Here is a 21,397-nt window from a genome sequence, read left to right on the forward strand (position 1 = left end):
TGGGTTGTTCCAATAAGTTATCCTATTTCTTTTTACCATGTGCCTATTCAATGCCTCTGCTGTTATTTTCCAGCTGCCCACAATTAAACATGTCAAGGTTTGCTTTAATTATAAATTTAGTGGAAGAATCCATGGTATAGAATACTAAATAATTGGAAAAAGGGCTCATTTATTCAATCTAATCTTGTATTCCTTTGTAGGAGGATGTCAAAAATGAATATTTGAAAAAGGAACAACAAAAAGAATGGAAAGATTACAAGGTATAATAATATATACCAACAAAATAAATAGTATAATTAATTATTCTTAGAATATATTAAATTAGTGATAAATATAAATATTAAGGGAAATTAAACTTTTATAATGAATGAATGTTAAAGAATATATTTCTACTGAAAACATATTCTTTAGTCCTTTATATCTGAAAAGAGCATGTAAAATAAATTTGTAATAAGTCCACATTTTTTCCTCCAAATTTAGAGGGAAGAAAATGCATTAAGTACCTACAATATGCTAAGCAGTTTATGTATGTTGTCTCATTCAGCGCCTTTAACTATAGTTGTTCCTTTTCTTATTTTATGGAATAGGCCGCTAAGGACTGGAGAAATTAAGGAACTTGTCTGAGTAACATAAGTAGTTACTAAAACTGCCAGTAATCTGACTCAGGTTTACCCAATTGAAAGTATGAGCTCGTCACAATTTTATAGTGCTTTCTGCTATAGAATGCAGTTGGCAAGCGAGAATAATGAACTATTTTGTAATGTGCATGTCAAGGGAAAAAAATAGTGACTATGGTGATTTTAATACTGATATGGGATTAATCCACATTTTTTGCACTTTGAAAATTTGACTACCAGAATCATCATCACCACTGTCATTATGTCTCATGTCTTCATTGCTTATCCAACACCTTCTGTAAGATACACACGGTGGGTGGAACTCTTTAAAGATCTCAGTTAAGTACATCTTTGAATATATTGAGAAAAAAAATAAAGATAACTTGGAGACTTTTAAGCAGCTGAGAAATACAGTCTCTCATGTAGTAGAAAATACAAAAGGAATACAACATAAAGAGCTAAGATAATATATTGTCTTTTAAAGAAACAGCTTCTCTTTAATTTTTTGGCTAACACAGTAGCTTAATATCTATGAGATACCACACCATCAACAGAAATTAAAAATGGCAGGCAGAGATTTTAAGTAGGGCATTCTTTTAAACAAATATCCTCCAGTGGACTCCTCAGATAAATAGAAGGGTAATCGTTTTTCAAACAGCTCCACCTTGGGCTCTGAGCCTGGAACACTATAGGTAAGTGCTGCACATCTTCAATGTGGCTTTAAGCTTCTTCCTCTCTTTGTGTCATGGGCGTGCAGAAAAGTGTAGGGACATTCACCGACTTAGTATGAAAAAGTAGGGCAGGAAAACTTTCCAGATATTTGTTTCTGTTAAGAGGCAGACAATGAAGCAAAAAGTGGGATGAATTCCCATGTTAAAACACCACCTTACATAACCATCTGCAATGATGCAATCTTTGGCAGAAGGGCAGTTTGCTCTTGCCTTGACAAATTTCTAATTTTCTGTTCCTGGTAAGCTAATTCTTATGAGTTTACACATATTATTGTCAGTCTAGAGGACTTATTTAGTTCCCATCAGGGATCTGCATTTTTCCAAATATATTAATTTACTAAAATATGAAGCCTAAGCCTATTGTTGAAATATACACATATTGTTCCTTTTACATTCTAGTTCCTTCTAAAATAAAATGTCATTTCTTTACTCCTGTATGTCATATTAAATAAAGAAAATATTTTATACTTTCCTATTTTTCTTAAGAAAACATACCAATTTCGTTTTTTGAATTACATGCAGTTTGGTAATTAATTTTGCCCCTAACAACATCTCCTGTCCTACTGAATTTCTTTCAATTCCCTAAAAGGACATTCTCTCTCTTGTCTGAAACACCTTTACCTTGAACTGATTTGTAACTGCTAATTGTCTTTTTCACTAATAGACTATAATTTCAATAGGCGACAGATAGTGACAGGTGCATTCCCTGCCACATAATAAGAACTTAATTTTTATGTTGAGTAAATGAATGAATGACATGCCTATCATCTGTAGATGCTATTACTTCTGAAGTGGCACAGAAAAAAATGGGCAATAACTTTGTTGCTGTCACCCCCAATCTATATGGAAGTAAGTTTCCTGGCAAATCTGGGAGCTCAAGTTTCTTCCTTTATTCAAGCAGTTGTTTCTTTAATGATACCCTGCTGTCAGTCACAGTGTCATCATATGTTTACAAAAGGATTCAGTGATCTCCTAGCTGGATATATCAGGATCTCAGATTTATTAAAGTTATTGTGAAAGCAATTTATGAAGAGTGATTTGCAGAGATTTGTCTGAAGATTGTTGCTCTTATCCCAAGTCCTAAAATTTGGATGATTTGCCCACTGTGTAAATTTACCTGAAACAGGAATTCTTGTTAAAGATGTCTTGTTACCTGGTATTTGATGACTGCTTCTTGCAGGATATCCGTTCTAGCACCAGAGATTTATCATGGAAGTCAATCTTGATTTTTTTTCTTCCCATAGTGTATCCATCAGGGAATATTGGAAAAACTAGGCATTTAGAAAACATTTTTATGAGAGTAACTCCATCAGATTTCATAGTCTGTGGACATTACATTCCACTAACAAGAATAGATTATGAGCTTTCATGTTCATGTTTTCTAGTCTACTAGCCTTAAGCAGTATAAATATTCTATAACCATTTTTCTCATTGGTTCGTAAAAACTAAGAAGCTGAGAACCAAAATTGTAACTAAGAAAAAATTGAAAAGAATATGGTAAAATACATAGTTGTGCACAGTGGTGTGTTAATCAATGTTTACAAAACTGTTTCCCTTTACTCTGCCAAAACTCTTGATTTGTAGCATTTTCCAGTTTTCATGTTGTAAATAATCCCGTTATAGCCACTTACATGCAGCTGGGAAGAGATGCAAGGTGTCAGCCCTAACAGTACTGCGAGCCCACTCCAACCCACCAGGGCTTCCTGTGAGATTGTGCACCTGTGGTGGGGGTGGAGTTAGGAGAGGTGGGGCAACCACTTAGACCTACTGTGGAAGATTAAGTAAAAGGTAGAAATTTGGAGAAAAAAATATCATTAATGAGATTAGTATTACTAGCAACAATATCTTCTGTATTGCTAACAGCAACACAAACATATCTTGGATTTGCCAGTATAATCTTTCTATATTTTCTTGCTGGTTCTCCTAAATTAACTTTTCCAGTGAACAGTATTTGATGCCTATGCTTCTTGTTTATTTTTTCATTTAGAGAATATATACCATGCAGTCTTGCTACCCGATGTCCCTGCATTCGTGTCTGTAATCAACTCTTTGGCTCTTCTGAGCAAGTTTGAACTCTTCAATGAACCATTCAGGTTTTTGCACTTAATTTTCCCAAAGTTTTGCCTTTATGACCATCCTATTGAGTTTAGTTTTCTCTTGTTTTGGACGGAGTCTCGCTCTGTCACCAGGCTGGAGTGCAGTGGCGCGATCTCAGCTCACTGCATCCTCCGCCTCCCAGCTTCAAGCGATTCTCCTGCCTCAGCCTCCCAAGTAGAGTAGATGGGATTACAGGCACGCGCCACCACACCCAGCTAATTTTGGTACTTTTAGTAGAGACAAGTTTCACCATGTTGGCCAGGCTAGTCTTGAACTCCTGACCTCGTAATCCACCTGCCTTGGCCCTCCCAAAGTGCTGGGATTACAGGCGTGAGCCACCCACATCCAGCCTTGAGTTTAGTTTTCTTACTCTTCCAGCACAAATTCTGAGTCTGTTATTTGTATTTTCCTTGACTTCTCTGAACCAATTTCAGTCTTTCTTCAACCAATTCCAGTTTTCTTTCAAGCTACAACATCCTCCATATTTTATAAAACATTCCCTGATTGCCCCTCACTAGCACTAATCGTCCTCTCTTAGTGAACAAATATAGTCTATAATATACAATTAGGCACTTGGTTATGTATTGAACTAATATTGCCTAATGTTTTATATAGATGCCTCCCATTATCTTTTAAAATATACTTTAAGGTACTTGTGAACAGAGACCATAGAATATCAAATAACCATGAACACACAGGGAAACCTAATAACGACTCAACGTTAACTTGACTATAGAACTGGAAAAAAATTACTTTGAGAAATAAATTGTTTAATGCTTTTATCACGTTTTGGTTTCATAATCTTAAAATAGTTGAGTCATTTTAGCAGGTTGAACTAAAATTGATAGGATGATAACAGTAACATCTATCTATTTTACTCATTTGTATTCAGAATAAGTTTTTTTTTGTTTTTTTGTTAATCTAATCATCTTTGAATGAAATATTAAAGTAGTATGAATCAGAGTAGAATTGTGAGTCAGAGAATAAATCGTTTTAGTGTTAAGAAACTAAAGCATATAAAACCACTAGAAAAAAATGAGCATGAAATTACTTTTCAAAATACCTGAAGTAATCACTCCGCGTTAGCTTACAAACTGTATTCAGAAATTTTTAATGTAAATATTCAATAGGTTGCAGAAATAAAAGTACAAATCATGGACTCAGCTCTGGTATTTAGCTATGAATTTCTCATGCATTAAATGGTTTTGTGAATTTAGGAAAAGGAGTCCAGTGAGAAAAATTGGTAGTCTAATTTTTAGTGGGCATACTAAATGATTAATGGTATCTGTTGCAGTTTATTAGGCTTATTTTAACCTATTTAAAGTATTTATTGATACTTCTTTTCAAGAAGAGACAGCATGGTCACAATTTATTGCACATCTCCAATCTGTGCTACAAAAGCACAACTCAAGTAACCCCACAAAAATACCCTCACAACCAGGTGGTGGAGCACCCCAGAGTCCTAACTCCTTGGGAGGCTGAGATAGGAGGATCACATGACCAGGATTCAAGACTGTAATGAGCTGTGGGCATGCCACTGCACTCCAGCCTAGGTGACAGAGTAGACGCCATCTCTGTAAAATAAATAAATAAATAAATAAATAAATAATCACAGAGAAAACAGAGCACTTTCTATTCATTTATGTTATAGCCTATGGTTAATTATTTCTTGTCCATAACTCCAGAGCAAAAATCACATAATATTATGGAAAAAATGTTAATAAATATAAAATACCCAAATTCCCTAGTTGCACATTTTTTATTAGCACACTTGTATTAACATTCATACCAGTTCTTTGGCCCTAATATCATACCTCTTCTATATTCTTTCAAGTGTTAGAAAAAAATGAAATTAAACATCTTTTAGCCTTCCTTTTCTGGGCTATATTGCAGTAGTTCCTTCAGTTAACCTCATAAATTCTATTTTCCTTCTCTTTAATTATGTTGTTGCTGTCTTCTGAACCCTTGATGATTAGCATGAGACCACTAAATTAAATTTTACTTGTTATGGCTAAGTCTCTATGTACCAAGTTATTACATTAATTGACCTGATGCCTCAGGCTAGTCTTCATGACTGAAATGAAATATATTACTGTACAGTGAAAATTTTGTTTTGCTTATTATACCAACTATTGGTTGATCTTTTTATCATAAAATTTACATTTGCTTATTCTTCCCATTGAGAATATTATGAAAAGAAATATTCATCATTAATTACTTAAGCTATATCTATAGCTTTTAAATGGAGAATTGATGCTTTTTTTTCATTCCTCTCATCTTTTTGTGAACGTTGTCTCAGGGCCAAACTTGTCCTTCAGTTTGTCTCTTCCTCTGAACGTTAGGAATTTAGGCTCCTTGAAGAGAAGGTATCTTGTTTATAGAGGCATGTACAGTATAAAAAGCAGAAATGATACATAGGCAGGCCTTCAGTAAACATGAGTTAAATGATGAAAATGAATAAATCCTTGGATAATTCAAAACACGTAGAAAATAGAAGAGTCCATGGGTGGGGCTAGGGGTATAGCAAACAGAGATTTGGCCAAGGACACAAAGTAGCAGATACGTAGAATGAACAAGTCTATAAAGCTAATGTATAACAGGAGGACTATAGGCAATAAAATTGGGAGATACTTGAGATTTTTGTTAAATAGTGGACTTTAGCTGCTCTTGTCACAAAAATAAAAGTAACTATGTGATATGATAGATATTTTAATTTGCTTCCGTATAGTAACCACTTTATTGTCTATATGTATTTTATAACATCATGTTGTTAAACCTTAAATATACACAACAACATTTATTTAAAAACAGATGAGTTATTATTTCCTGAAATGTAAAAAAGAAGAAAAACTTTAATACAATTTACTGGTATTTTTTGAGCACTACTCTGTGTCTGGCTAAGTAATCAGCTGTAAATAAAAATGAAACACTTCCTGTTTATATAGATTTTCAGGGTCTATCTAATGGGGAAGATAAAAATTACAAAAATTATGTATCCCCAAATAAGTGTATATATAGCATTGTGAGATGTGCTCTAAAGGGTGCTGTAAAGGAAAAGAACTAGGAATATGAGGCAAAATAATGGGTTCATCTGACAGTTTTTCCTTTGAATTATCTGAGTTTCCTTCACTATCTTAAGAATAAACCTATAGTCAATGGCTATTTTAAAATAACTTATTTTTTTATTCTATTTGCTTAATACTTCTGATAATCCTTTTTCCCCTCTTTTCTTTCATGTATGTGAATAGACATATATATCAGACCCACTAAATTATTTGTAGAGATATTTGGGCATATAAGCTCTACACAGACACAGATAATTCTAAATTCTCACATTCACCACTTTTCTATCAGATTAAAATGTGTTTCAATTCAATACTACATTTAAGATATGCCTACTAAGAGCAAACTATATATGAGGTGTTTTATTTTTGTAGCTTTATTGCTTCTTGTTTTATACCGCAACCCATCTTAAATGTGGACGTTTCTATTGTACAGCTTTTTCTTTCAGAGCTTAGAATTTTTTAGATTTTAATATATGATGTGGAAGTTGTAGAGTGGTAACATTATATAATCAAGGAACTGCATTCTACGGGGAGCATTTGTAATTCCCTTATTTTTCTGTTTGTGAAAGAAACCTTAATGTTGATGTTGTGCATTATGAATAGTACTGTCTTATCTTGAATATATATCGTTCTGTGATTCTTCCTTCAATGTAAAACCCCAAATAACTTCCATGATTCCTAATATAAGGATGTAAGTATTTCCTCAGTTCAACTGTAATTCAAGAGTTATTTAACACAGTGTTTAATGATATAACACATCTATCTGCATTGTACATAGGCCAATTCATTATATGCAAAGGGCTTGTTTTGGTTTATCACTGGTAGGAGGATGAAAAATTCAGGGATATAAATCAGGGCACTGAGGAAGAACAGCTTAATCAGTGATAGTTAGAAAGTCACTTCATATGAAATGGAGAGTGCATTATTACCACAAATATTGAGGAGAGAAGCCAGGATATTAAGCCCCAGTGGAAGAAAAGGCTTAAAGGCCTTGTAAGGAGACAATGCTCTAGGGTTTATTGTTTGTCTGGTTGAATATTTTGAACTTAGAAAACCAAGTCTGACATACATATGAAGGAAAAAATGACAAATGGTTTTATATAGCATGATTCAGCATGGAAAAGGCAAAGCCAGGCCACAAATGAAATATTTTGATAGGCACAAATTGCAATTTAGAAGTCACCACGTACACCCCAAGCAAAGGGTGGCAATGCTGTTTGGCCCCTGAGACTCAATGTAATTTCTTAAGTATCAAAACAGGCAGGTGGGTTTACAAAACAGCAATCACAGGGTAGGCTCATCAACAAGAAAAAGGCTTTCTGATCTCATCCTCATGGTGGGACGAGATACCTATGTAGCCAATAAAAATTATGAAGTTGACAAGTGCTGCTTTCCAGAGTTAGGGCTGCATGGACTGGTCATTGCAGCAGGGGGCTACCTCTGCTGGGTAATCTTTAAATTTCCAATAAGTTTATCTGTATATGCAAGAAAGTTATAAGAAGGATTCACAAATACCTATTAAAATATATATATTATGGGCCTATAGGTAGAGGCACATCTATAGCTATACCAATATTATGCACACATTTAGAGTACTTTATTTTTGTCCTGAGTACTATGCATTTATTGATACATTTGCCTTATATATTTTAAAGACAAAAAACATAAACTAAGATTGCAAATACGCTGTTTATTTCCAGAATAAGAAAATCATTTGTGATCTGATAAGCACTGCCTTTTCCCATCTTTGAGCACCCAAACCCAACAACTGCCTTGCTCTCTAGCCCTTACCATTACTGGCCTGCAGGTGAAACTCGTCCTCAGGGCTGGACTACTTTTCTGATGCTGAGCTTTCCTGTTCTTCAACTTCTGCTTTTGATAAAAGCCATAATCATCTGGGAAATATGAATGCAGTTTCTGGAGAGAGCTGAGCCCTTCTGAGGATGAACTGCCTGGTGGGCCAAGTTTTGTCATAAGAAACTCACAGGCAATTCACGCTGGAATAAGTGTCTAAGGGTGTGGGAACATGTGGACAGATTTTTCACCCTTTGTGTTTAACTTGGCAGTCTTTGTCCTCACCACTCACTATATTGTTTTATAACAATGACATCTTCTTACAGGATTCACATGACTAGGTGTTTAATAGAAAAACCTGCTGGTTTTCACAAGATTTGGAAAAGAGAGGATGGATAGGGAGGCTGTTATAAAGTTTTTGTCCATTTTCAAACCAAGCAATAAATCTAAAAAGCTCTGTGTCCAATGTAAACCACGAATGAAGAAGTGCTGAAAAGTGTTCAAATTAATTTTCCAGTGCAATGGAAAAAAATACAAGTACTATAATATCAGCTTCTGCAGTTTCCCTGTCTGCTCCCCAGGCCATTTCTCTTTCTCTCCCTCTCTGTCTCTCTCAAAAGATATGCTTTAATTTGCTGTTCACTAAGCTCATTAATTCTAATTCCTTTCTTAACTTTGTTGCCAAACAAACATAGTCATATTGTCTAGCTAAATAAATAAGCTGAATACAACTGAGTGAATGAGGTCCTGATACACGCTCTAACATGGATCAACCATCAAGACATTATGTTAAGTGAGATAGGTCAGAAACAAAAGGACAAATATGTACGATTCCACTTATATGAAATTTTTGGAAGAGTCAAATCTTTCTCAGATTCACAGAGACAGGAGGAAAAATGGTGGTTATCTGTGATTGAGGGGAGAGCAGAATGAGGAAGTATTATTTAGTGGGTAGAGAGTTTCAGATTGGAACTATGACAAGTTTAGAGGTAGACTGTGATGACGGTTACCCCACAATGTTGATACTACTGAACTACACACTTAAAAAGAATGAAAATGGTCAGTTTTATGTTATGTATATTTTACCACATTGAGAGAAAAAAAGAGAATGGATGGTGGTATAAGACAAGTTAATATGTTTCAGGCCATTTTCTAGCACCTTATTTTTGGGAGAAGAATAATTTTCTTTTAATCTTTCCATTTTCTCTGTCTTCGATAATTAAAACTTACTGGTGTAAACAGAATAAGTAGTAAAATGCTATAATTCCAAGTCTGACATAACACCAGCAACAAATCAGTAAAACTTAACTCTGACTATCCTTAAGACTTAACCTTTTTTTTAAAAAAAGTGTATCTGACAAAATAAATTAGTAAGCATAAAAAGAATAAACTGAATACCGCATCCAATTTTCCGACTCCCAAAAGCATTGTCTTTATAATGGGACTTTAGTGGGAGAATATTTACAATCAATTCAGGGAAGGAGAGGATATAGGAAAGCGTGTATGTAGTTGGTGGAAGATGAAGAAAAAGAAGGTTATCTCAAGAGCTTCTCACAAAATTTCAAGAGGAATTGAGATCTCATATGTTCTACAAGAGAGAGGCCCTGTGCCAGCTCCCTCATAGTACCCACTGAGGCAGCACACTTCTGAGAAAATTACTTCGTGGTGCACCTGGAGAGGGTCGACTGCAGACAATGACATCTTATGAGGATGGCCACCCGCAGTTAAGAGATGAGTGGTCTCAAAGCAAAGCATTTCATTGACCATGCAGAGAAACCAGGCATGCCTTCTCAAAGGCTTAAATTACATCAGGCTCATAACATTGACACTATTGTGAATAGAATGTTAGTGATATCTAAGAGTGACTAAATTCAATTTCCTATAAGTCCAGAGAGTGAATTTTTGGAGTAGATTAAATTTAATTGAGAAAAATAAAAGTAATGTTACTTTTTTGTATTCAATAGTAGGGTAAATTCTGGAACCACTGAATAAGTTTACTTTCCCTGAAACACTATTATTATTCTATCTATATCTTATCAATGGTGTCTAACTTTAATAGATTAATTTTATTAAGAAATGGGAGGTGTAAAATTTACAGAATATCATTTTAATTTGACTATGAAGTCAGAATTATGTTTTGTGCTAAAGTACAGTAACTTCTGTCAAACTAGTGTTCTTATTTTATTGTTATCTTTCTTCTGTCCTTTTACCTGGCTTTACTGGTCTTTCTTATTTTTATTGTTTCTTTTACTGTATGTTATTGCCAATCATTTTTACAAGTATAGCAATATAAATAAAAGATATGGAAATATAAATGAGTTTGACATTAATTCTCCAAAAAACCTGTTACTTCTATTGGTGTCTGCTTCTGAATCTGTGATTTATATTCTCCATATTGATATATTTCTCTGACATTCTGCTATTCTTTTGGTCAACACAGTTCTTCCTGTTTTCAGTTATTATTATTAGATTATAAGTTTTGTGGGCTTTTTGAGCTATTTACTTAAACAGGATCATGCTATAGTCAGAGCTTTTAATTTTATGGGAACATGAAAAGAAGACTCAATCGGATTCAAATCTGGGCTTCACAACACTGTTGAGCTGTATGACTCAACAGGCTGCTTAACACTGTTCATAGGTTCCGTATGTTCAGATTTCAAGAAACCACTATATCTGTATGATATCATATATCTCTTTATTGTAAGTCTATATATTAAGACTGCTTGTCACTTTCAATGTTTACAGAAAAGTAATGTAAATGTATCCTAAACTATTTGGATTGCCACTTTTAAGTATCCACTCACTGCAGAGAGTCATTGTCTCTGTTTTTAAATAGTACTGTTTTAATTACTTAAGTTTTGTGGGGAAAAAGTTAAGAAATTTCATATGTAACTTTCTCCTTTGGACCAATTGGATGGAAAAACACTCCAATGGTAGGATGTTAAGTCCAAAAAATAGTGTATCAATCCTTCAAAAGGAGAAATGTGGTATAATAGGTAAATTAACATACTACATACAACAGTGTAAGCTTACTGAACTAGAAGCAGTAATAAACACAAAACTGTGCTCTAATAATAGGTACCATATTCATTATGAGGCTGGATACAGCTTCAGCTTAAGTATATTATCCCTCAATTAAATTCATATTAACATGAATATAATTGATTTCATAGTTGTTGATGGGGCATTCGTTGCAAAATATTTCTGTTCCAAAAATTAAAATCTAATTTTATATATATTACATATTACATATGTATTAATTATATATACATACATTTGACATTGTAATTATTATTATCCCAGGAGTCAGCTAGAGTTTTTTTTTAATTAAAAACTGCCTTAGCGTCCTCATCTAAAAATCAGTCAGACACTCCCCATGTTTCAGGGTGGTTATGAGGTTGAGACAGTAGGCAATCAATACAAATTCATTTCTTCTGCTTATTTATAAATGTGTTTTACTCCCTATGGCTTTTATTTTATTATCTGTTTTTACAAATAAAGTAAATATGAACAAAATCAAGTATAGAACAAGATATGTTTCAAAAATATTAATGTAATTCTTCAGATTAAGCTAAATTTTGCAATAGTACAAATGATTGCCAAAACCTCAGTTACTTTCAACAACAAAGATTCACTTCTCATTCACTTGTCACTTGCACGATGGTTGACTGCATCGTGCTTGGATGCAGAGTATTACATTAATGGGGAGAAAAGACAGACAGTGCAGGAAAGGCTTGTTGGCTGCTTCATATAAATGGCACACCACGTGTCTCCTCTCATTGCATCGACCAAAGCAAGTTACACAGCTACCCTTGGCATCAGTGTTGCAGAGAAGTCTAAGCCTCTTCTATGCAGGGGCACCATAGAGATGTACCCATATGGCAGTCCCAAAGAGAAGGCATCAAATGTTAAATTGATTGTGCAAGCTAGTCCAGTAATTGAAAGAATTTATTATCTTGGCAAAATATAAAAATAAGGCAAATAATTTCTTGTTGTCTGTTCAGTATCAATAACAGGAAGATAAACCAAATACCACATGTAGAGTTTAAGGATCTCAGAAAAAAAGCATGCTTTATTAACATAAAATTATATTCATATTTCTCCATATATTTGTTTTTAAAACTTAAAAATTAGCCTCATACAGAAATAATTTATAGATATAAACATAGAAATAGTTTCTTAAATAAAAAATTATATAAAAATTATATTTTCTATATATTTTGCTAAGGTGAAAATTCTATCCTTAGAAGTTCTGTGAATTTTTGTTTTTTGTTTTTTTTCTATTTCTTTATATATAGATTTCAAGCTAATAATACTATTATAAGCCTTAAAGTTTTAGGATGATAGGATTAATTATTTTTAACAATCTTTTTTTCCAGGATAAGACTGTGAAAAACTCCTTGTATTATAATGGAATTATTCCAGGCTTTGGAAAATGGGACCATTACTGGACCAGCATTCCTAGGAACCTCAAGGACACCTTAGTCAGTTATTAAAAATACCAGCTCGTAAGAAGCTGGGGATTTCAGCATGCATTATTGAATCGTTTTAGTTTTTTATTTGAAATTACTATAACCGTCTACCAAATTGCCTTAACCTTTGTTTTTTCCTGTATATTAACTTCCTACTAATTTATTTATATAAATTAATTTTACGTATATTTTAGACAACTAAATTTTTCTTCTATTAATTTTTCAAGTTCCTTTATTAAGGCCTTGTATCATAAAAGGAGATAAAAATATCTTCAATAACAACAAGTTTTAAAGGGCCAAAGATTTTTAAGTAAAATGATTTCTGATGCGTAAATCCTAACTAGAGATATTAAAATAAAATAACATTCATTGGCTTATTAGAGGAAGTATAAAATTTAAACATTTTTGTTTCAATTTTTGTTTCAAACTATTTTTAGTTTGTTTTTGCTTTTCAAAACTATGAAACAAAACAGTTTTTCTTATGTTAGACTTGTTCACAAAGCAAAATTTATTTGCCATGCACTTCACGCTATATGTAAGCAGGGAGAATGTCTACCTAATATAATACCCAAAAAAAGTGTTATTTCATGAATTCAAACTTACTCATGATTCTAAATTAGACTATTTTAAAATTAATGCTACTATAACTCTTCAATCATTATCATCACCATTTTGATACGTTTTCTTTGATGTCATGAGTCCTTCCAATTCCTATAACATGTCCTTCTATTAAAGGGCCTATAATATCTCATATTGTTTAACCATTTGATGTTCAAAATTATTATTTCTGGTTAGACTTGATTTAATGCTTCACAGTTATAACTTATCCATACACTCTCTGGAAAACTTCTAATATAAGAATAAATAATGATAGAGATGGTAGAGATGAAAACATCAACAGAAACATAAAAATCTAATTTGATTCATCATCCCTTGCTAGAGGCAGAAAATTTTTCTAATTTCTCAATTTAATTAGGGTGGGTTTCAAACTGAGTTTCACACTACATGCTTTCTATGTAATAAAACATTTAATAACACCATTTGACCATTTTAACTATCTTCAAATACAAAATTGTTTCAAATTCTTTTAACATTTGTAACCCAAACAAATATAATTTGATCTAAAATCATACTAAGTTATGACACATAGAACTTTCATAAGCAGTATAAACACGTATGAAAGTGACACATGATTGTCAGCAATTCCTACACCAGAGGCTACTTGTCAGGAAATTTTAAAAGATTATGTGGTAAGTGGTGAGATCAAGACCAGCTTCATGGTTATGATACCATGTTCGATAGCATGGGGTTTTGTGCTTGGAAAACCTCATGCTAGGTTGAATGATTTTCTGTCACCACCTTGAAATTCTGAATTTATTAATAATGTCACCCCCCACATTTTCTTTCTTTTTTTTTTTGTCTTTTGAGACGGAGTTTCGCTCAGTCGCCCAGGCTGGAGGGCAGTGGCGCAATGTTGGCTCACTGCAAGCTCCACCTCAGCCTCCTGAGTAGCTGGGACTACAGGTGCCCGCCACCATGCCCGGCTAATTTTTTGTATTTTTTGGTGGAGACGGGGTTTCACCATGTTAGCCAGGATGGTATCCATCTCCTGACCTCATGATCCGCCCGCCTTGGCCTCCCAAAGTGCTAGGATTACAGGCATGAGCCACCGCGCCCAGCCCACATTTTCATATACAATTTTCATTGCTTTGGGAAAATTATGTAGCTTGTCCTGAGTGAGACCTACATCATGGTTAGCCATATATGCCATATTGGGGTCTTGGGTTTTGTCCTGTGAGGCCTACATGTCACGGAGTCACAGAATGGTTTTAGATAGGCAAATGATGCCATTATATTTATGTTTTCAGAAGATCACAAGAGTGGAGGCACTAGAGGCAAGAACACAGTCAGAAAACCACACCAATCACCCAAGTGAGATAAAATGAGAGCTTGAACTAAGCCATGCTAGTGCAGTTAGATAAGTAAATACAGATTTGTAGATATTTAGGAGAAAACATTGAAAGGGCTTGGGCCAATCATAGGTAGAGAGGAAGCAAGAGGATTCAATTGTTTCTACTGAGTTGCTTTCACATATACTGACCATTTAACCACTTATGATGAGAAAATATGATTAGTTCAAATATCCTTAGATCTTCTGATAATATGTGTCAAACTTATCTCTAACTCTGTTCATCCATATGTAATTCTGACAAAGGACACTCCAAAATGTGGAGAACTATGGAAACTAGATCTATTTGGAATCTTGTAGGAATTCAAATTTCATCCAGTTGCAGATTTTAATTGTTTTCAAATAAGTTAGAGCTGGAGCTCCAGATGGAGCTGGAGATAGAAACCAAAAATTGTGTTATTTATAAATAACGTGTGTGTGTGTAGATAGAGACACAGATAGATAGGTTTCTGGGAATTTTGTTTTTACATTTCTTGTTAAAGCAAAGAGTATCCTTCTTCTATCAAAGTCAAATACACAATCCACTTTTGTTCTGCAACCCAATCACACTAACTTAGCCAAATATTTTCTTCCCTTAGTTATTCTCTCTTCTCTGTTATTAAGGTCTTCCTCCGTACTAGATAATCTACATCAGCATACAAACTTTCAGCACTCTGAGTCTTCTGATCTACAGCCATAAAAACCTCCAAATCCCTCTTTGCCAATCATAAACCCTCAGCTAACTTCACTGTTCATAGAATCCTCTCCTTTAGCACTGTCTCCATTCCCCTGTCTCCCATTCACACATACATTTAATGAAATATTCAAATACATGAATGCAGGAGAAAATAATGATATAAAGGAAATTAATATGCTTTTTACTCCAATTTAAGAAAGAAAACTTTGTAAGCCCTCTTTCAAACAGAATTGAAATCAGTAATTAATTAGCTAATGCAAAATGTTAGCTAAATTAAAAATTAAAAATTATGGAAAATTATATGTACATATACCTTAAACATGATAATCTTAAAACATATAATGCATGTTAATTTACCAGATGTTAATGTATTAGATGAGTCCCACAATTGGGAAAATTGACATTCTGTGTCTTCTTTCTGGCATGAACTACAATCAGAAGCACTGTGCACAATGTCCAAGGCTTTTTTAAAAACTCAAGTAGAATAAGAACTTAAAGAAATTTTCAATGTGATCTAAAAGCAGAAAGCATCTTTATTTTTAAGGAATTTTTTCATCTAAATCATCTAAATGTATTCTCTGGTTTAAGCAACAATATTTTAGAATATCACAATTCATTTTTATAAAAATATCAAAGGTATTCAGCAAAATTTCCAAGTAAATAGCATTCTCTTTATTGATAATATTAATTTATTTATTAAGTATTCAAATTTTTTATTTGCAAATGTATTACATGCATTACAAAGTTTGCACTTTTGTTCTGCAACCTAATCACGCTAACTTAGCCAAATGTTTTCTTTCCTTGGTTATTCTCTGCTTTCTTTGTTATTAATATCTTCCTCTATACTAGATAATGTACATCAGCATACAATCAGCTAATGCAAAAAGTTAAATTTAAAAATTATGGGAAATTATATATACATGTATCTTAAACATTATAGTCTTAAAACATATACTGCATATTAATTTGTCAGATGTTAATGTATCAGATTGGGAACTTGACATTGTGTGTCTTCTTTCTGGCATGAACTACAGTCAAAAGCACTGTGTACAACATTTAAGCTTTTTTCAAAATCAAATAAAAAAGAAGTCTACTTGATTTTTCTAATGAGTGTAATAGGAGCCTTCTATCTACATACACTTTAGTTTGCTTTGGTTTATTAAATCGGTTTAATTTAGTCATAGTATTAATTACTATGTTTTACATAGGATGTGGAGAACATTGGTTAATTTTGTTAATATATTATCAGTGATCGGTTAAGAAAGTCTTTGCTATAGTAATAATTAACATAAATAAGCACTTATGAGCCTTCAAATGGATCAACTCATTTCATTCTCTCAACAACCTCATACAGTAAGTTCCATTATTATTCCCTACTTTACAGATAAGGAAATGGAGACACACATAGGTTAGTATTTTAGTAAATGTTAAAGTTCTTTTTTGCTGCTTAATTTGTTTCTCAATTTGTTGTTAACAGGAAGCATAAGGAAAAGGCTAGGCCATAGTAAACCAACCAATTGATGTTTACTTTGCCAAGGCCTCAGTATGTCCCTACGTGAAAATAAAGCAGTTTTTGGGTATATCATGTGATCTTTTTCATTATGATAACAAAGGAATTTTCTTAGTGGTTGCTGGAAGTTCATATGATCCTTCATCACCATCTCCAAGTTTAGATTTGTTTTTTGTCTGAAAATACAGTAAAAATGGAGACTTTTACTAGCATTCTACTGCTTTTCTGTTTTAATTTATTTTACAACATGCTGTTTCATACCTTCCCTTTATAAATAATGCAGCCCTTGGTACAGTTCTTTTAAATCTTTCATGCTTACAAAACCGTAAAAATATATCAGATCATGTACAAATTGCTGTCTGAAGGTGCTTTTCAAGCTCTTGTATTATAAATGAAATAAGATACAGGAGTTGATGCCTGTTCACATAAATAGAGAATAGTGACAGTATAAAGTGGTTTGAATTACCATGAAATTATAGAATTATAAGATAAAAGATATATAAGGGCGTTGAGAAATTTTCTGTTCAAGCTGCCCGCCTTTAGGCAGGTAAACATCTGAAATACTTTGTAAAAATATTTTATTAGTTTCTTTATGAATATCTTCAAGCAGAAAAACTCCAGAACCCACCAGAGTGCCCCATTTGAATGATTTTTGGCTTAAAAATGGGGGAAAACCCCTTTACTTATATGCAACCTCCATTGCTCTTCATTTCTTATTTATTATTGTTATACTTTAAGTTCTGGGATACATGTGCAGAACATGCAGGTTTGCTACATAGGTATACATATGCCATGGTGGTTTCCTGCACCCGTCAACCTGTCACCTACATTAGGTATTTCTCCTAATGCTATCCCTCCTCTAGCCTCCCACTCCCCAATAGGCCCCATTGTGTGATGTTCCCCTCCCTGTGTCCACATGTTCTCATTTTCAGCTCCCGCTTATGAGTGAGATTGCTCTTCATTTCTAATAAACTATTATTTCTTCTTTTTTTTCCTGTCCTCTTTTCATCTTTCTTTTTAGGAACTCATTGTTTTTTCTCTTTATATTTTTTTAGGATATCATTTTTTAAAACTTATTTCTTGTCTCTGTCTATAAGATTTTAGATAGTTTTAAAAATAGAATAACCAAAATAGAAAATTTTACAAATCAGTTATTATAGAATAATGTCACACAGTAATGTTGAGCTCAATCATTGTGGATTCTGGTGATTTTTAACAAAATATAATTGAATTTTACTTTCTTTCATATATTCTCTCCCATTTTCTTCGGAACTTAGTTTTTATACTATATTACCTATAATTTTAGGATCTCTTATTCAGAGATCAGGGAGGCATTTTTTTTTATTTGACCTGGCTTTAATTAATGTTTTCCTTTCATAAAAGGTCAACAATAATAGAAATAATTTCGTTATTTTTTTTCAACAATTCAGTTTTAGTCTGTACTCCTGGTAACACTGATTGTAATAACAGGGCTTCCCCCGAGAGCCTCAGTCGTTAGAGGAGTGTATACAAGAGGTTTGCCATGGTAAATCCTTGCTCTTATTTTTTCTTTCTCTCTTGTATTATTCACTCTGGAAAGCTAGATGTTATGTTGTAAGCAGCCCTATGGAGAGTCCTGGGGCCTCTGGGCAACAGCCACCAAGGAACTAAAAGCCTAGCAACAACCAAGTGAGTGATCTGCCAAGTGCACTTTCCAGCCTCCATTGAGCCTTGAGACAGCGGTAGCCCTGGCAGACAATTTGACAGCAACCTCATGAGAGACCTTGAACTAGAACCACCCAAGCCACTCCCAATTTCTTGCCCTAGGAAGTGTTGAAACAGTATATGTTTGTTGTTTTGAGACACTAATTGTGGGGGGTAATTTGTTACAAGGCAATGATACCTAATACAGAGGTAGTTAATTCTATTTGTTTTTATATAAGCCTTTTGTTTTTTGTTTCTTTTTTAAAATATCATAAACATGTGAAAGTATCCATAGCTAATAGTATAAGCACTTTATAATATACTTCTATTACCTGAAAATGAACCCCCATTTTTCTCTAGAGGATTTGTGACAAAAAAAAAAAAAAAAAAACAAACAAACAGTACTTTTATATGTTCAATTTCCATTCTTGTTTCCAGGAACACCATATGTATAAATACAAAAATTACATGCAGCCCAGATGAATTAGGACAGTGTCAAAGAGTTGTATAGAAGCAAGGAAAATAATTTACAGAACAATAATTATGGAAAATATTGAATCAGTAGGTTAACTGAGATACAGGTAGTCACTTCTAGAAATGCTGACAAAATAAGATTCCAATAGAACAGCTACAAAACAGAATTTTTTTTTCAATATTCTTAATTCAACAAATATTTGCTTAATGCCTATTAAGATGCCAGATAGTTATCTAGGATATAGAAATAGAAGACCAAAAAACAAATTTCCTCTCTGGAATTTATATTATACTACCTCTGAAAGAAAATATATAAGATGGTAAAAATGATGGACTGTAGGCTTGGAGTACATGAATTTGGGATTTACTGTTAGTATGGTAGGAAATCACTAGAGGGCTTTGAACAAGAGGTTTTCATCAACATTATTTATATGTATGTATTTATATTTATTGATACATTGTTTTATAAAATTTCTAAAAGCTCAGTATTTTTACTTACTTTTTAAATACTCTGTTTTTTTAGAGAAGTTTTAGGCTCACAGCAAACTTGACAGGAAGGTACGAAATGTGTCCATCTATCTCGCTCCTGCACATGAATAGCCTCCCACTTTATGAACATCCTCCATCAGAGTGGTGCATTTGATACAAGTGAACAACTACATTGACAAATCATTTTTACTCAAAGCCTATAGTTTAGCATTAAGGTTTATTCTTGGTGGTGTAGCTTCTGCGAGTTTGGACAAATGTATAATGGCATGAATCCACCATTATAATGTCATATAGACTATTTCCACTACCCTGAAAACCTATTGTGATTTGCCTTTTCATACCCCCTTTTCCCATAACCCCTGGCAATCATTGATCTTTTACTGTCTCTATAGCTTTGCCTTTGCTAGAATGTCACATAGTTAAAATCATACCATATTTAGCTTTTCTTCATTTAGTGAAAGGCATTTAAATTTCCTTTATTCCTTTTCCTGACTTGATAAATTCTCTCTCTTTTTTTTTTTTTTTTAGTATTCCCTTGTTTAGATATAACAGTTTACATATCCATTTACCTTGAGAAGGACATTTTGATGGCTTCCAAGATTTAGTAATTAGAAATAAAGCTGCTATAAGTATCTGTGGACAAGTTTTTATATGGATATAAGTTTACAAGTCTTTTGGATAAATACCAAATCACAACTACTGGATCATATGGCAAGAATGTTTAATTGTATAAGAAAACGCCAAACAACCTTTCAAAGAAGTGATTTTACCATTTTGTACTTCTACCAACAATGAATGCGGGTTTCTGCTGCTCCACATCCTTGCCAGCATTTGGTCTTTTCAGTATTCTGAATTTTCAGCATTCTAAGTGTTATATAATAATATTTCAGTGTTGTTTTAGTTTGCATTTATCTGATGAATTATGATGTGGAGCAGGTTTTATATGCTTCCTTTCCATCTATATATCTTTTGTGGCAAGGCATTAGTGAAGGACTTTAGCCCATTTTTTAAATTGGGTTGTTTATTTTCTTACTGTTGAGCTTTGAGCTTTAAGGCTTATTTGTAGATTTTGGATACTAGTCCTTTATCAGATATATCTTTTTCAAATTTTCTCCAGTCTGTTATGTCTTGACAATGTCTCTCACAGAGCAGAACTTTTTCATTTTAAAGAAGTACGACTTATTCTTTCTTTCATGGATCATGCCTTTTAACTTATAATTAGAAAGTCATCACCAAACTCAAGGTCATCTAGATTTCTTTCTCTGTTATATTCTAAGAGTATTATAGTTTTTATTTTATATTTTTGTTTGTAGTACATTTTGAGTTAATACTTGTTAGTAAATTTGAAAGATATGTCAATTTTTTTTTTTGGTATGTTGGTGTCCTGTTGTCCCAGTACAATTTGTTGAAAAGATTACCCTTTCTCAATTGCATTTTCTTTGCTCTTTTGTCAAAGATCAGTTGACTGTATTTATGTGAGTCTATTTCTGGGCTCTTTCTTCTGTCCCATTGATATATCATCTTTCTTTCTTTCTTTCTTTCTTTCTTTTTTTTTTTTTTTTTGAGATGCAGTTTCACTCTTGTTGCCCAGGCTGGAGTGCAGTGGCACGATCTTGACTCACTGCAACCTCTATCTCCCAGGTTCAAACAATTCTCCTGCGTCAGCCTCCCAAGTAGCTGGGATTACAGGTGCATGCCACCACACCCAGCTAATGTTTGTATTTTTAGTAGAGACAGAGTTTTGCCATGTTGACCAGGCTGATCTCAAACTCCTGACCTCAGGCGAACTGCCTGCCTCAGCTTTCCAAAGTGCTGGAATT

At 33.4% G+C, this 21,397-nt stretch overlaps 1 protein-coding gene across 1 annotated transcript in view; it reads left to right on the top strand.

The window, feature by feature from the left end:
• CNBD1 (cyclic nucleotide binding domain containing 1) overlaps positions 1–12,836 on the top strand; it is a 585,185-nt gene extending 572,349 nt beyond the window's left edge. The window contains exons 12-13 of the mRNA XM_025394780.1: positions 201–260; positions 12,684–12,836. Of these exons, the coding sequence (XP_025250565.1) occupies positions 201–260; positions 12,684–12,800 (177 nt within the window). The 3' untranslated portion in view covers positions 12,801–12,836. The remainder of the gene's footprint in view (positions 1–200; positions 261–12,683) is intronic.
• The last annotated feature ends 8,561 nt before the right edge of the window (positions 12,837–21,397 follow it).

Source organism: Theropithecus gelada, chromosome 8 (genome assembly GCF_003255815.1).
Source record: "Theropithecus gelada isolate Dixy chromosome 8, Tgel_1.0, whole genome shotgun sequence".
Lineage (NCBI taxonomy): Eukaryota > Metazoa > Chordata > Mammalia > Primates > Cercopithecidae > Theropithecus > Theropithecus gelada.